Source organism: Chrysoperla carnea, chromosome 1 (genome assembly GCF_905475395.1).
Source record: "Chrysoperla carnea chromosome 1, inChrCarn1.1, whole genome shotgun sequence".
Lineage (NCBI taxonomy): Eukaryota > Metazoa > Arthropoda > Insecta > Neuroptera > Chrysopidae > Chrysoperla > Chrysoperla carnea.
This window is the reverse complement of record NC_058337.1, coordinates 70,461,276-70,476,729: the sequence shown is the minus strand read 5'-3', so window position 1 is coordinate 70,476,729 and position 15,454 is coordinate 70,461,276. Positions and strand designations below refer to the sequence as shown.

At 28.0% G+C, this 15,454-nt stretch overlaps 2 protein-coding genes across 2 annotated transcripts; one reads left to right on the top strand and one right to left on the bottom strand.

Annotated features, from left to right (window-relative positions):
• Positions 1–82: 82 nt before the first annotated feature.
• On the bottom strand, positions 83–4,782 carry LOC123302588 (conserved oligomeric Golgi complex subunit 5). The gene is made up of 12 exons (XM_044885582.1): positions 4,697–4,782; positions 4,374–4,627; positions 3,984–4,146; positions 3,312–3,472; positions 2,687–2,941; positions 2,397–2,614; positions 2,195–2,338; positions 2,000–2,133; positions 1,754–1,939; positions 1,065–1,257; positions 590–967; positions 83–197 (listed from the first exon to the last, which is right to left on the bottom strand). The coding sequence occupies exons 1-12, from the start codon at positions 4,719–4,721 to the stop codon at positions 83–85; spliced, it is 2,226 nt and encodes a 741-aa protein (XP_044741517.1). The 5' UTR covers positions 4,722–4,782.
• A 4,615-nt stretch (positions 4,783–9,397) lies between these two features.
• On the top strand, positions 9,398–12,624 carry LOC123290531 (luciferin sulfotransferase-like). The gene is made up of 4 exons (XM_044870758.1): positions 9,398–9,548; positions 10,495–10,591; positions 11,483–11,636; positions 12,109–12,624. Exons 1-4 carry the CDS (start codon positions 9,398–9,400, stop codon positions 12,622–12,624), a joined length of 918 nt encoding a protein of 305 aa, XP_044726693.1.
• The last annotated feature ends 2,830 nt before the right edge of the window (positions 12,625–15,454 follow it).

Sequence of the window (15,454 nt, the reverse complement as noted above, 5' to 3'; positions counted from 1 at the left end):
GTAAATTCAAGTTAAAACTTGTATTGGAAAACGTGAAGGATATTGAATAATAGAAAAAAATTAAAAATATTTTCATTTTCAATTATTCATTATTTATTAAACTCGCCATCAATACATATACAGGATCGTATACAGTTACATTGTTTTTTCGCACTTTGGTTAAATAGTTTTGTAAAGAGCCCGATATTAATTCAATCCTAGAATGAATAAACTATTATTATTATTATTATTAATATAATTATTTGAAATTCATTTTATTGTTTTTATGGTTTCATTCTACATATTGTCCTATAATGGGTGTGATTAATGGGCCGTTATTTACAAATGTTCAGTCAGTTACAGTTTGTAAACTGCATATTAATGTCGTAAAGCCGTTATTAGGTAACCAATTTCTTTTTGCAATGAAAAAGACAAATAAATTAATTTAATTTTCGTTTGGTGATTTAATGGATAAAATGGATAAAATGGAAATTCATTGATTAATTTTGAAATAAGAACCTCAAAAATTTTTTCTAAATGCTGTTCTTATTAATGGATTTATATAGGTCATTGTGAGATGACTCATTCGATAAATACGAGAATTTCTTACCTATTTTTCTCATCCGTATGTTCATCAAACCACTTTGATAGTTTTTCAATACTCCAATTTGTGGTTTGATATGGTGATTGTAAATCAGGACTAGCATGTGAGAATAACATCAACAACACTGTACTATGCGGTACTGAACTACCAACTAATTGACTTTGGACAACTTCTGATGGCGGTAATGTTATTAACGTACCCATTGATTTTAATAATCGATATGGTGTACCTAACGACTGTAATTGTGGATAAATAACACATAGTGCTTGTTCAATATCACGATAGTCGGCTTGTAATCGAAGACGTCCACCTTCATTGATTGGACGTACTAATGATGAATGTCGTATAAACAGATCGATACAACGTATGGCTATTCTTGCACAACTAAAAAATATATAGTTTTAAAAACTTGCATTTTCTAGAGAGTTTGGTGGTAATCAATTTTTTGAAAGAATTGCATCGAAAGATCACTAGAAATTACCTGGATGATAAAGCTTCTGATGGATTAAATAGTGATAAATGTACATTGTAGGCTCGTGCAATATATTCGATCAATTCACGCATATAAGGGCTGCAATTCATCGTTAATTTCTTTGTTGGTACTTGTAATCGATTCCAATCAGGCTCAGCATGAATTGTTAATATTATTGTTTCAATTGCACTATTAATTGAATCTAAAATGTACAAAAATTTGTAAGAACAAACTTAAAAAAAAGCAGATAATTAGTGGGGTAACAATAGAGTAAGGAAGGTTAACGGTTTCAAAGTAAAAAGAGACGCGGTAGACATTTGAATGATTTTTTCTTAACTAAATGGCATAGAAATTGAAAAGAGTATTTTATTTCCGAAACTCAAAGAGAGATGGTCCGTTCTATATACGCATCTGCTTTTGGTCAGCTTTAGTTTCGGAAAGCCCCACCACCTTTAGTGTGGGTACTGACTTTCATTTAAAATTGGCCCTGAAAGATTTAAATTGCTAATAATACATTTCCGTGCTTATCATTTTTTATATTATTAAGTGACGATGAAAATTGTCACTTAATACAAAAATCTAAGTCACTGAATAAAATAAATTGCCGAGCGTTCCTTAATGAATTATTATAATTATAGACAACTAATTATAATATATAAATACATATTATCTATGGCTATACCACTAGCAATAATTACCAACAAGAGGTGAAATAATTGTTGAAATAGCTTGATCAACATTCTTCAAACTTTGTTCGATTGTTTGTACCGTATTTTTCGATAATGTATTATTCATATTTGTTAGCATACGATTTAACTGTGTTTTAAAATACAACATTGAGTTAGCTAGTTGTACGTTAAATTGCTGTGATGCGTTTGTAACTCCTAAAATATAAAATTTGATTGATTTATAAGTGAATAAAAACTTAGTGGTTTAGATTTTACCTATTGTATGGGCAGTTTCAGGAGCTGTAGAAATAATATTTTCACATTTTAATGTAAATGATTTCACTGCTTTGGCGACATTTTTTGCAATTGCATTGCTTAATGTTTCTTCGATTAAAGCTACGCTTAATTCGCTAAAATATAATATAAACACGTTGAATAAATAAATATTTAAATAAGTTTATTATTTCTTACTTGGATATAATACGCGTTAAACCATCAATATTTTCTTGTGATGGGTACGTATTTGGTTCAGAAAACATTTCGGTAAGTTTATCTAAAAATTTCGATAGCGATTTTGAGAGATATACATTTTCCCAAGCGACCATCATTGATTGCCTATTAAAAAAACACAATAAAATATTTAAATAATATTAAACAGTTTTTGATCTCTTACTTGGGAACAAATTCTTTAGTATTTAATTTTCTTGTTAATTCACTGTATAATTTTAAAATACATGGATAATCCTCCTCGAAAATATTTTGAAAAACTGGTGAGGAATTTTTCATTTCATTCACAGCAGTTTCAATTGCTTTGTTCCAGAAATTCAATGACAACGATTCGTAATTTGTGGAGTTTGTTAATTCAAGCAATAAGCTTTCCAAGAGTTTTATCTGGAAATTTCAATTTATTAATTATTAACATAAGCAGAAAAATTTGATTTTGATTTGGGCAGAAACACAAACCTGTTTACACTGTTGATACATCTTATCAGCAAATAAACCTTCAAGTGCTGACCATAATTTTTCTTTAGAAATTGTAATAGTATTTGTTAAATTTGCTCCACCAGGACCACCACGTCCTCTGTTTTTCGATAAATTCGAATCGGATTTATCTTCAGATTGTGTTAATATTGTTTTTATACTCATTGAAATATCGTTTATCATACTTTTAACAAGTTCTTCAATTTCGTTATTTAAAATTTGTAAATTGGCTAAAATCTAAAATTTTTTAATAAAAATTGCGATAAATTTGCCATTTATTTCACTCACAGATATGGTAATTCACACAGATATGGTGAATTCACTCACACAGGACCGTATTTATAACTGATGTGTCTCGCATGTAGACATTTAGTGGAGGCCCCTTTAAATAGAGGCGAACTTAATGTTTTTTTGTAAATCTATAATTAGTGTAAAATAAATATTCGATTTAGAAAATCTTGTTTCTTAATCGTTCCATGTAAAGTCGTTTAATTCGCCAAAATTCAAAATAATTATGACAATGTTTGTAAGAACACGCGATCTGCTACTCTTGATCAAAATTTTCTACGAGTAAAATCCTTATCTACTAATTTGAACGTTTACACACCTGAATAAATGTCATCATTTGTGTTTTATTTTCAGTAATTACAGCTTGTTTTAATTGAGATTTAGCTAATTTTGATAACTGTTGTCGTTTTAAATGAATTTGTCGAATATTAGCAGAAATAATTTCAACATCAGACAATAATGGATCCTGTACTAATTCAGCTAAAGGAAAAAATTTAAAAAATTAATTTTATAAACAAGAATCCGTAGTAAACAGTTCCCCTTATCAAACGTAACAAATTAAAAGTTTAGGTTATTATCAAACTAAATTTTTACATTTATTTCAAATTTTTTTGTACTTTATTATGTCAAAGTCCCTCATACATGATACTTTTATTAGGTTTTTCTATCTTACCACATTATATCACTTGAAATGTAAGTGTGCGACTGTACACTTCAATGGAAAAAAAAACGTACATTAACTATTTTCATTTGAACAAATAGAAAGAAAATAAAAAATTACTCAAATGCCTGGACCGAGACGGAGAAAATTACACAGAAGTCCCGGCGTTTGTGTAATTTTTTTCGTTTCTTTCAATTTTTCTAAAAATGACGAAGTTTAAGTTTATTTTTTTGAACTTTTGGAAAACCAATGGATTAATATCTCCAAGCAGTTAAAAATATCCATTTGATAAAGGAAACTTGAATATTCTGAATTTTGTACTTAACATACTTAAATTATTGATAATTTTTGCTTGAGCTATTTGATCAGATGTTTTATCCAATTCACGTAGCCATTGTTGCATTAGTGCTACATATCGTAAAATATGGCATGCACTGTGTAATCTTTGTAGAATGTGAATATCTGATTCTAAAATTTTATACGGTTCTGTAATCTATAATAAATTAAAAAGATTAAGAATTGAAACTTTAATAATGCAAAAAAAGAAGATTACAATTTCCGAGACAGCCAATACTAGAAATTCTCTTTTGTAAAATTAAATCTTTCTTCGATATTAAGAATTAACTATAATATTAATAACAATATAATTTTAAATTAAATAGAGATTTCTCATTAACATCGGAAATCATAATATCTCTCTAAAATGTGTTTTAAACATACAGATCGTTTAATTTTCTCAGCTCCCGAATGTAAACTTTGTACATGATTTTGAATATCGACTAATTGTGTTTCTAAAGTACTGCTACATGACGCCTGACTTAATAAATCTTTGTGCTTTAAATTAATTTGATTTTGTAGTTCAGTATTTAAGACATTTATACCATCTGATAGTTTTTTGATTTGTTCCGATACCAAAATATTTTCAATAACATTGTTATTTTTAGGTTCGGATGAAAGAAAATGTTTGAAAAACTCTGAAAAGTATAAATACACATGAATGTTATTAATAATTAAAGATTTAATATGCTTATTTTACAAAATACCATCGTTTTCTATTATAAAATTCATGATTTTAAACTAAACGCTGACGTTGTCACTTTGACAGATTCATGTTTGGCAGATGAGACAGTGTAGTTACTGTAGCACCCACCTTAACAGCACTATATGAGTTGAATTTAAATTAATTTTAGGCGGAAACTAAAGATAATCAAATTGATTGTTGCATATTTTTACAGCGTTATTATTTACAATTTGACTGTTCGGGATTAAAACTTTCACATGGTCTCAAAATTTATATTTATAATTTTATTTCGAAACAGTAGAGGTACAGTACGACGGTGACTTATGTTGGCATAGGAGTATTCGATTTATACATACCTACTCAAGGGTAAATTTCAAATTATTTTAGTGGATGGTCATTTTAGCTTTTTTTGAACAATTTCAGAATTAAAAATAATTTTATGATCTTCTACTCTGAAATCTTAGTCTATTCGAATACTCGTTATAGTATTAAATTATCAGGATATTCTCGGATTGCCCATGGCTTTTGATTTATTTGTTAATTTCTTGATAAGGTGGTATACGCCAGTCAAATTCTACATTTTGCTAGCAAAAAAAGTTGTGCTTCCTGCGTAATAAGTGATAAACCGAAAAATTTTCGAACTTTTTTCAGTTTTTGCAGTGCAATTCAAAAACTGTGAGCTTTTTGACATTAGTTGCCATTATCATTTTGAAAGTATACTAAATTTGAAACAATTTAAGTCGATCTACAGTTCCGTATGTCTGATAGTTTTTGAGATATGGTGCTTGGAAAATTTCAGAAATGCTAAAATTTTGAGTTTTGCTTATGCTAAACCGTTAGAGATAGAACAAAAATTTAAAGATAAAAAAATGTTCCTTATACCAAAATAAACAACTTTTGTTTGAAAAAAATTTCGTAAACATTATTGTTTTCTCGTGCAGGGGCAAATTAGGATAAAACTTTGGTGCCCATTTTCTCCAAAAAAAGTAAAAGATAAAGAAAATTTGTAGGTAGCTTAAACATGCAAGCATTATGAAAAATTTATCAAAAAAATCAAAAAAAGTTTTCTCGAAAATTCTTCGAAAATTTGAAACACTAGTATAAATGGCGGTCGGAAGGTGATATAAAGTTGCTTTTTTGGTATGTTATTTGGACACCTTACGGGAGTGTAAAACTACGTTGCTATTATGAAGACATTTTCGATGTAAAATCCTTTTGATACAAATCCTTCATTTAACTTAAGTAATGTATTTCAAATATTAAATTTTGTTTCATTCATGCAAGGTAAGTACTCTCGTTCTGTACTGTAAATTTACAAAAGTAAATTATTTTGATAATTTGCTATTAGTGTGAGACCAAAAATTTTGTCGCACTCTGTGAGTAGTACCTAATTGCTATTTGTCCTTTTATGAAAAAACCGCGCCGAAATAAATAACTGATCCTGCACTCATAAAGAAAAATGGCGTTTACAACCCATGCAAATTGTTTATTCCACTCTGGAATTCACTTCTGCACTAGTTGTATAGTATACAAACTATCAAAGAGATCAATAGTTAAAAAATTTTTTATGATGAAAATTACATCAAGTTTATTTTAACACTCACTGCTCTATAGTATATGTAATGCACATTTTATGAGACAAATAGACATTTAAAGTATTAAGGTTGTTGTCTTGCTATGGGCATATCGACAGAAAATTCTAAATTTGTGTATACTTATTAGGAATATAATAATACATTAACCAAAAAAATTTGAAGTCGTTTGACCGTCTCTAACTCGAGTTAAATACAATTAAAGTTCGGATAATTAACATGTAGAGCATAGGAAAGGTTGCGTTTTGTTGTATTTTTAACAAGTTTTTTAATTCTAGAAAAAACTAGATTTAAGATACATATTTTCAAAAAACTAACTGAACATTCATGAATTTGAGCATGTGAGTTGAAAAAAAAAAAACCAAAACTATTGACAGTTTCATTCTTGAGATATAATTACTCAAAGTTTTTTAAAAGTTTTGTTGACAGAAACAATTATATTTAGAGTATAAGTAGTGTAAGAGAGATGTCTATTATATACAGAATTACAGATGTTTATTATCATGCTATTATCATACAGAATACGCGATAAATGGACAGTTGAGTTAAAAGTATGTTAAAATTAATACTTATTTGAGTGTGCTAAGCATATCTATACGTACATACCACTGCTGTATGATGTAGTACACTATTTTTACAATATTGTACAAAGACAACCACCTTAATAAAGTTTATTTTTATATGCAATCAATATTAGGGTTCACTAGCCAAATGAAAGTTTGCCACACATTAGCGAGTGAGCTTGGCGAGCCCGCTCGGCTCGGGTTCCACTCGCCAATGAATGTCGGACCTTACAGTGGAGTGTGATATATCCGATTAAAATTTAAAAAGCACGCAATTAAATATACTGTTTAATCACATTATTGAAAATATTTCCTCGTTTTCACGCATAAATGAATATCTTTATTCTCATTAATTATAATATTATCTATATTATATTAAATTATAATAATTTATACATTTGGATAATTATATCACATAACTTGACAATATACCATGTTTATAAATATTATAAATCGGATGTAAAATAAAGAAAGTTGTAGTATTTACGTAAACTTCTTAAAAGAAAGTTGTTAATATATAATTGTACAGATTATATCAATCTTATTCTCAGTTAGACAATCTTGGTGTGAAGTTCTTTCTTTCTATTACGAACACATATCATTTAAAAAAAATCATTACAAAATACATTTGTTACAAAAATAGTTCTTAAGTTTTTAAAAATTTATAATGGCTGTAAGTAAAGTTTAACTTTTATTAGAAATTATTGAATTTGCACTAAAAAGTAAAAAAATAAGTTTAAAGTACCGACTTCAATCAACAATTAATTTCCTTGTGAGTAATCGCCGGTATTTTAAAGTTATTTTTACTATTCCATGCATTTTTTGAAGTTCGTTCTACTTTTTTTCAAAAAATTTTTATTTTGTACCTTCGTACGTAATAAACAAAGACACTTACACGTATTAGTTCATATCCTAAAAACTACTGAACCTATTTCGATGAAACAATTATGGGACCACCTGGAGAGTATTCCCTTTCAAACAAAACCATATCGGTTCGTGATTGGTGGAGAAATCGTCGAACATAGAACCTTCTACTTTTTTGAAATCGGTTTAAAGAACAAATTGGTGGACATTTTGAAAGTTTAAATTGATATTCAAAATATTAACCGATTAACTAGTATACTCTATATTATTCTGCTTTTAAATTTTGGTACACTCTGTATATTTTTAAACTCAAATTCGATTAATTAAAAACCAATATATTTAAAGTATAAAAAGATGAATTCTTATAATTTAAGAAAAATCGATCTTACTTAAACTTTTATTGATGAATGAACAACATATTTAATATTTATAAATAAGAGCAAAAATCAACATAAGATTTTCATTTATATATTTTATTTATCTCATTTTTAAGTGTAATAAGTAACAAACTAGTTCTACCCGTGAAAAATTCTGCAGTGCAGTGTCCGTGGCTAAAGATAGGCTAGAGAAATAAGATATAGTGAATAATTTACTTTTTTATTTTTATTTATAGCCAATATTATTATATATACTTAATATCATTTCTTATGCCTGCTTTTCCTTAGCTGTACACTGTTAGAGCATGAGTCTATTTTTCATCAGTAGCCAGCACGATATGCTGAGGGGTGCATCATGGAATTTGAGAAAGGAATAAGAATTTGATAAAAGAAAAACAGATTCCTTTTTCATAAGAAGCATGTAAAATGTCTGTCTTAGGTTACAATCTTTATATATAAAAATCTCGTAATACGATGTTCGTTCACGCTGAGCTTCGAAATCACTCAACCAATTTCAATGAAATTTTATGTAGTTCTTTATTTTTTGGCCCAAATTAAAAGATGTTTTTCAAGCCCTTATTGCTGCATATTAGTTTCCATTTTAAACACAAATTGAACTTGTCGGGAAAAGTTTTTTATGATTCTGGATCATTACATGACGCTTCGATGACAGATATAATAGTGGAAGAGTTGAAAAATTAAATCGAATACTATGATTGTAATATACAGCTTAAGTATTTCTCGCTTGTTTTACTGATAATGCTTTTATTTAACTTAGGTATAATACCCATTTATCAAAAGAATAAGATACTTTCTCTTGATAAAAAACAGTTTGAACTCTGAACCTTAAACTATCTACGTGTAAAATGATATAGGCTATTCATGTAAAATATTTTTTAATGTCAGTTTGATTATTTATTTGTATGTTTGTTTGTCTTTTTTTCACGTCCAAATGGAGCAAGGGATGGATGGCGCCCCCATATTAAAAAACTAGATACTGTATTTTCGTTTCCTTTAAAAATGACTCAAAACATTTTTTCTCGTTTTCTGATATTCCATTCCGTTTTCCAAACATAAGGATAGAAACCTTTAAAAAAATCAGCCTGTCTATTTCAATGTGAGTATTCAATTTCATTTTGCGACGCTTCCACCATTAAATCTGTTGTTACGGAATGTACCCCAATATTTGTTGTATTGAACCTAGATTTTAGATATATTATTACTTTTTGATATTGCAAGAAGTAAAATTTTATTAAGAAATTTAAATTTTTCATAGACTAAAGTACATTTAAGCTATTCTCCATTGGATAAATCAATTTCGAATAAAATGGACGAATATTTTGGTGTGAAAGATTCATTCATTCATGCGGGAACAACTAATGTTTTATTACCAAAAGCTTATCCATCTATTGGCGATCGTATTTTGGATTTGGAAGTACGTGAAGATGACATTTGGTTGGTTAGTTTACCCAGAACTGGTGAGTAGTTTTTTATCCCAACTATTTATTATGAAAATATGAAAACCAGCTCATATCGACATTGATTTGTTTGCGAGACTGAAGATATTAAACCGGGACTAAAATTATTTGTTTTTCTGTCTCAATATCTCATGTATACAATACATTTAGTATCGCGGGGTAATTATCATGAAATTTTTTTCTCATGTTTTTACGAATATTTCGACTTTTATTGGGATATAAAATACCTATTTCACTTTCATAGAAAATTGTTTTTCGGCAATAATGTGGAAATTTTATCTCCAATAAAAAATCTCCAAAATCATAAATGATTTATATACTTTCTCTTTTGCTAGCGATGAAATAATGCAGCTACACGCTAGCATGAAAATAATATTTTCTTGTTTCTCACGTATAATTTGTGTTTCAAATGAATGTTAAAATGTAAAACAGAAAACACAAAAAGCATAGAAAAAGATAAATAACTTTCTGTTGAAGAAACATATCAACAAAAAATCAACTATATGGTAATCAACTATGTAATTGCAAAAGAATTCAGTGATTTCTCTCTTAAAATAAAATACATAATTTTTTTTAATAAATAATTTTTATTTGAAAGGCGTCAAATTCACTGGTATGTTTTCATACATTACATTGCCTACATTCGCGTGAGACCAAGAAAATAACGCTGCTAGCGAATATATATAGTTTAAACACCTACAAATCACTTAAATTTAAATATTATGTATCAAAAAAAAAAAAGTAATAAAAAATCAGAAAATAATTTTTTGTTGATAACAGCAACTTTCTTATTTTATAAAGCTATAATTAATAAATTTTTGGATAAAAGTTATGAATCAATACTTTTTTTTATGATATTATATAAACAAAGTGAAAGTAGTTTATACTAAATAGTTTAAGAAAACAAGTTTTTTTTGTTTATTTAAAAATGTTTGTTTATATCCAGGCTCAACATGGACTCAGGAAATGGTATGGTTACTTGGGACAGATTTAGATTATGAAGGTGCAAAAGTAATTCAAAATCTACGCACACCCTTGATAGAGTAAGTTTTCGGAAGTCTTATTTTTTAGTAAGTTCATTCATTTATTTATTTTCAATGGTTGGTCTATATCAGTGGTGTTCAAACCATTTCTTTCTACTCCTGATCCAAAAATTGGTTATAAATGGAACTACATTTCTAACATTAATTTCGACTTACAAAATATTACGTAAGACTGGGTTTAAGCACCCTCCCGCCAAGATAAGAGCATGTAGAGATTTTTTAAACCCTCTTTCCCCTCGGGAAACTTACGTAATTAATAAATGGCCTCTAGTCTGCTACAGTAAATGCGACTAATTCGAGTAACGGCATCAAACTTCAAATGAGCATATCGCCGCGAAAAATCAAGTTAGAGATGTCTAGTAAAGTGGAAAAGATCTGTCTTTTTTTGGACAATTGTGTATATGTATATTAGTATCATATTATTGGTATTTTATTTTTAACTATACGTTAAACGTTTAAACAAACTACATATAATTTTTTAAACAATATTGGCGTATTGTGTGATACTTAGATTAAATTAGACCTTTAACTTGAAAATGAGATGCCGTAGAGCTTCCTTTTTTCATTAGAACCTAATATATGAAATGGGTAAATAGCTATTTTGACGCTTTTCTCCCGAAATTTGAATAACTTTTATTATAATTAATATTATTAATAAAATTCTTTCGATAATAATTTTAGAAAATAATTTATTATCCGTTTTTACAGTTAAAAAAAAAAAAAAAATAATTTCCTATCATGATTGATAGCGTTATAAACAATTAATTGCCTGAAAAAGTTACTGCACCATATTTCGAAAAAACGACCTTTATTTTCGCATTCAGCAATCGGTCACGAAAGCTTTATCAGTGGTCGTATTACTTAAATTAAACTAACTTTTATTGTTTCCAGATTAAGCGCAGTTTTAGCTGAAGGATACGATGAATTTATGGAAATGTATGGAGATTCGGTTGATTTTGTAAAAAAATTAGAACCTACCCGTTTTATAAAATCACATTTACCTCTACGACTTTTACCACGTCAATTATTATCAGTTAAACCAAAGGTAAATCATTGGAAAATCTTCTTTTGCTCTTCGACTTAATTATTTACCCAAAACTAGTTTTTAAATTATTCATTTATGATTGATTGTTGCCGATATAAAATAAATTGCAAATTAGGTTTCAATTCTATTTTTCAAAAAATGGATGTGTTTGGCTTAGATAAGTCCACAGTAAACTAAATAAATATATCTGTTATCCAAAAAAAAAGTCATTTACTTGTATATACTGATTAATAATTCATTAAGCTTATAAAAGACTTAGTTAGCCTTAATAAATCGAATTTATGGCAACGATCACCAAATTAAAATTTTTTTTACAAAATTTATCACAAAAATCTCTTTGATTCATAATAATCATATTTGCCCGCATTTTTCGTCACCAAATTATGGCATAGTTTTGAGGTGACTCTGTTGTGTTAAAAAATGACATACCATAATATTTAAGGCATATTAAAAATTCACGTTATTTTTCTAGATTGTCTATGTTGCTCGAAATCCCAAGGACATGTGCGTTTCATATTACTACTATTGTAAATTAATCCATAATTTACAATCAACATTTGACGAATTCTGTGAACTATTTTTAAATAATCAATTACCATACTGTCCAATATGGGACCATATATTAGGTTTTTGGGAACTACGTAACGAACCAAATGTGTTATTCATTAAATATGAGGATATGAAAGCTGATTTAGATGGACATATATACAAAACAGCGAAATTTTTGGGTAAAGAAATCAATGAAGAACAAGTGGAGAAATTAAAGGAACATTTAAATTTTAATAGTATGAAAAAAAATCGCGCAACAAATATTCAACCATTGTTAGAAAAAATTCAAGGTGAAGATTACATGGACAAAATTGGAATTAGTTTTATACGTAAAGGTACCGTTGGAGATTATAAGAATCATATGTCGGAGGAATTATCGAGACGATTTGATGAATGGGCTGCAGAGAATTTAAAAGGGACTGGATTATCTTTTGATTAATTTTTGTTGTTTAATTTTTAATTTTTATTGTATTTTTTAAATTTTAATTAAAATTATAAGTTTTCAAGTAAGTGTTTTAATCTATTCAGCGACAAAAAAGTAGATGCCTGACCTTTATAAAAAAAATGAATAAAAGTTGGAGCCATTGATTTTGTACCAGTGATAGAATATCGTAAACAATTTTTCAAATTCCTACCGATTCTTCCTACTAGATCTGAAAAAAACCATTGTTATTAGTAGTATATACAACAACATTTTTACTCCATTTCTTTTAACTCGTAGTGTCTGTTCGTTTGCATGACATTATTAACATTAATTATTTTAATTTGACTTCTAATTTTGTCCCAATAAAATTAATTAAATTGATTAAATACGTAAGCCAATTACGAATATCGGAATTGATAACAATTAAATATTTATAGCACATTAATTAATTATGATATAGAGAAGCTGAATTTTATCTAAAAGCCACACAATAGTGCGAGAATAAACGGTAAAAAACAATTATAATTGTTAAAAGTTGAAAATATATTATAAAATTCTATATGCGGAAAAATAAATCGTTCTGATAGTTCCTTGTTCTAAAATTGAATTTGTTTTTCAAAATTCCATATTTGTGACGACTTTTTATCAGAAGAATTTTTTAAAAAAGATACTATATTTCTCCTCCTCCAGAGAACTTTTTTCTGCAATAAATTACAGGAGTACTTTTTTTATTTAAATAGGTGTTATTTATTTTGGGTACTGAATGTAAATGCACAAAATCCTTGTGAAAAAAGTGGGGGAGGGAGAAAGGAAGTACCTCCATTTTATTGCAGATAATTAAATTTCCTATCTTTTTGTAATTTTTTTTGTATCATTAACCGTTTATGACTTATGCGACTATGAAGATTTACTTATTGACTATTCGACCGATATCTCTTCTAATATTTGTTTAAACAATAAAATGATAACTTATCTTTTAAATCTACAATTTTCCTAAAACATTTACTTTAAACTTTTTTTCTAAAATTAATATTTTTGAAGGTATTACGCGTTCAATGTTGCACTACAGCTACAGATAAACGAGAATATTTTCTTGCACTAAATTACAGGAGTTTTTTTTTTCCAAAAATAGGTTTATTATCACGTACTGCATGTAAATGCACAAAATCTTTACAAATTTGGAAGACGTAATTGCCACTATTTTGAGAAAAACCGTTATGGCTTATAACCCCGTAACCGTACACTTTACACCAAAAATGGTAATAACGTTTATTGTAGATAAATAAATCTTTTTGGTCAATTTCTTTTAATCGTCGCTCTTGAAAGTAAGAAGACAATTAATTTATTTAGTGCTAATTATGTGACTATCATTAATATTTTATCAAATATTTATTGAATTTTTATTATTACACTAGGGATACGTCATTTTTATTAATCTTGCACCTGATGCTTGCAACACTGAACGCGTTATAACTTCATAAATATTAATTAATTTAAGAAAAAAAAGTTTAAAGTAAAAGTTTTGTGAAATTGGTAGGTTTAAAAGTTACGTTATCATCATTTTATTGTTTACACAAATATTAGAAGAGATATTGGTCAAATGGTCAACTAGGAAATCGTCATAGTCGAATAAGTCATAAACGGTTAGTGATACAAAAAAATTTTAAGAAGAAGATAGGAAATTTATAATTATCTTCATTAAAGGCTATTACCATTTTAGGTGCACGTCTAGTTTTATATAAGGCACGTCTAGTTTTATATAAGGAACACTTTTTATATTTAAACTTTTATTCTATCTCTAACGATTTACAAGATGGTTCTTCGGACACAAAATCCAATTGTTTTATGTTGCTCATTTACGAACTCCAGCTTTTCACGTTCTGAGTTAAGTCGCTGACAGAAGGACAGACAAACGGAAATGGACTAACTAGGTGATTCTATAACCACCAACACCAAAATTTTCCATTTTTACTTATACAGGGTATAAAAAGTTATTTAAACTGAAACAACTTTTGCTTAAGGAAATTACGGTATCTTGGAACAATGATAATTTTGGCCATTGGCTCTTGGACTAAAAGTAAAACAGAAGTCTGTATAGTTGGTGGTTCCTACTTTAACATGTGTAAAATATGTATGAGTAGAAAATGATTGATTACCATTGATTAAGTAAACACCACTCATGTCAATGTAAACGAATAACATCTGTGCTTCCAATTCGCAAATGTAACATTATTTTGGATAGCAAGCTACTACTAACAAACTGTCTTTTATACCTACGTGTAGAATTATAAGAAAGCGACATTCAATAAATATAATTTATATTCAACAAGATTGATTATTTGTAAAGGACAACGCACGAAACTATTTCTTACTTCTTTTTAATATATTTATTGTAATACCTAAACTCATTCAGATTTGGAAAAAAGTGTAGTTGCTTCTTATAAAAATACTTATAGTTTTAAAGTTAAAAAGAGTATTTTTTCCTGTCAATCATCATGACTATTGTGTGTACAAAGCCTTTAATGAGGCTGTTAATCAAGTTTCCCAAATTTCAGAGAAGAAATTCTGAAACCAGGGCCGTAAAATTATAGCACAGGCCTGAAAATTATAGTACACTATGTAAAAATTTAAAATAAGGTTTCTTTTGATAATTCCATTAAGATCGGATCAAATTTGCCTGTGTTATCAAAAAAATCAAATTTTATAACTTTATGACGCCATCAGAATCTAAAAAATTTAATGTTTCTCTATCACAATCAAATTTTATGCAATTTTAATAAACCAAGTATTTAATCCTACTAAATTTGGGCCATATTTTTCAAATTTGTGATCAAAGTTAACTTAG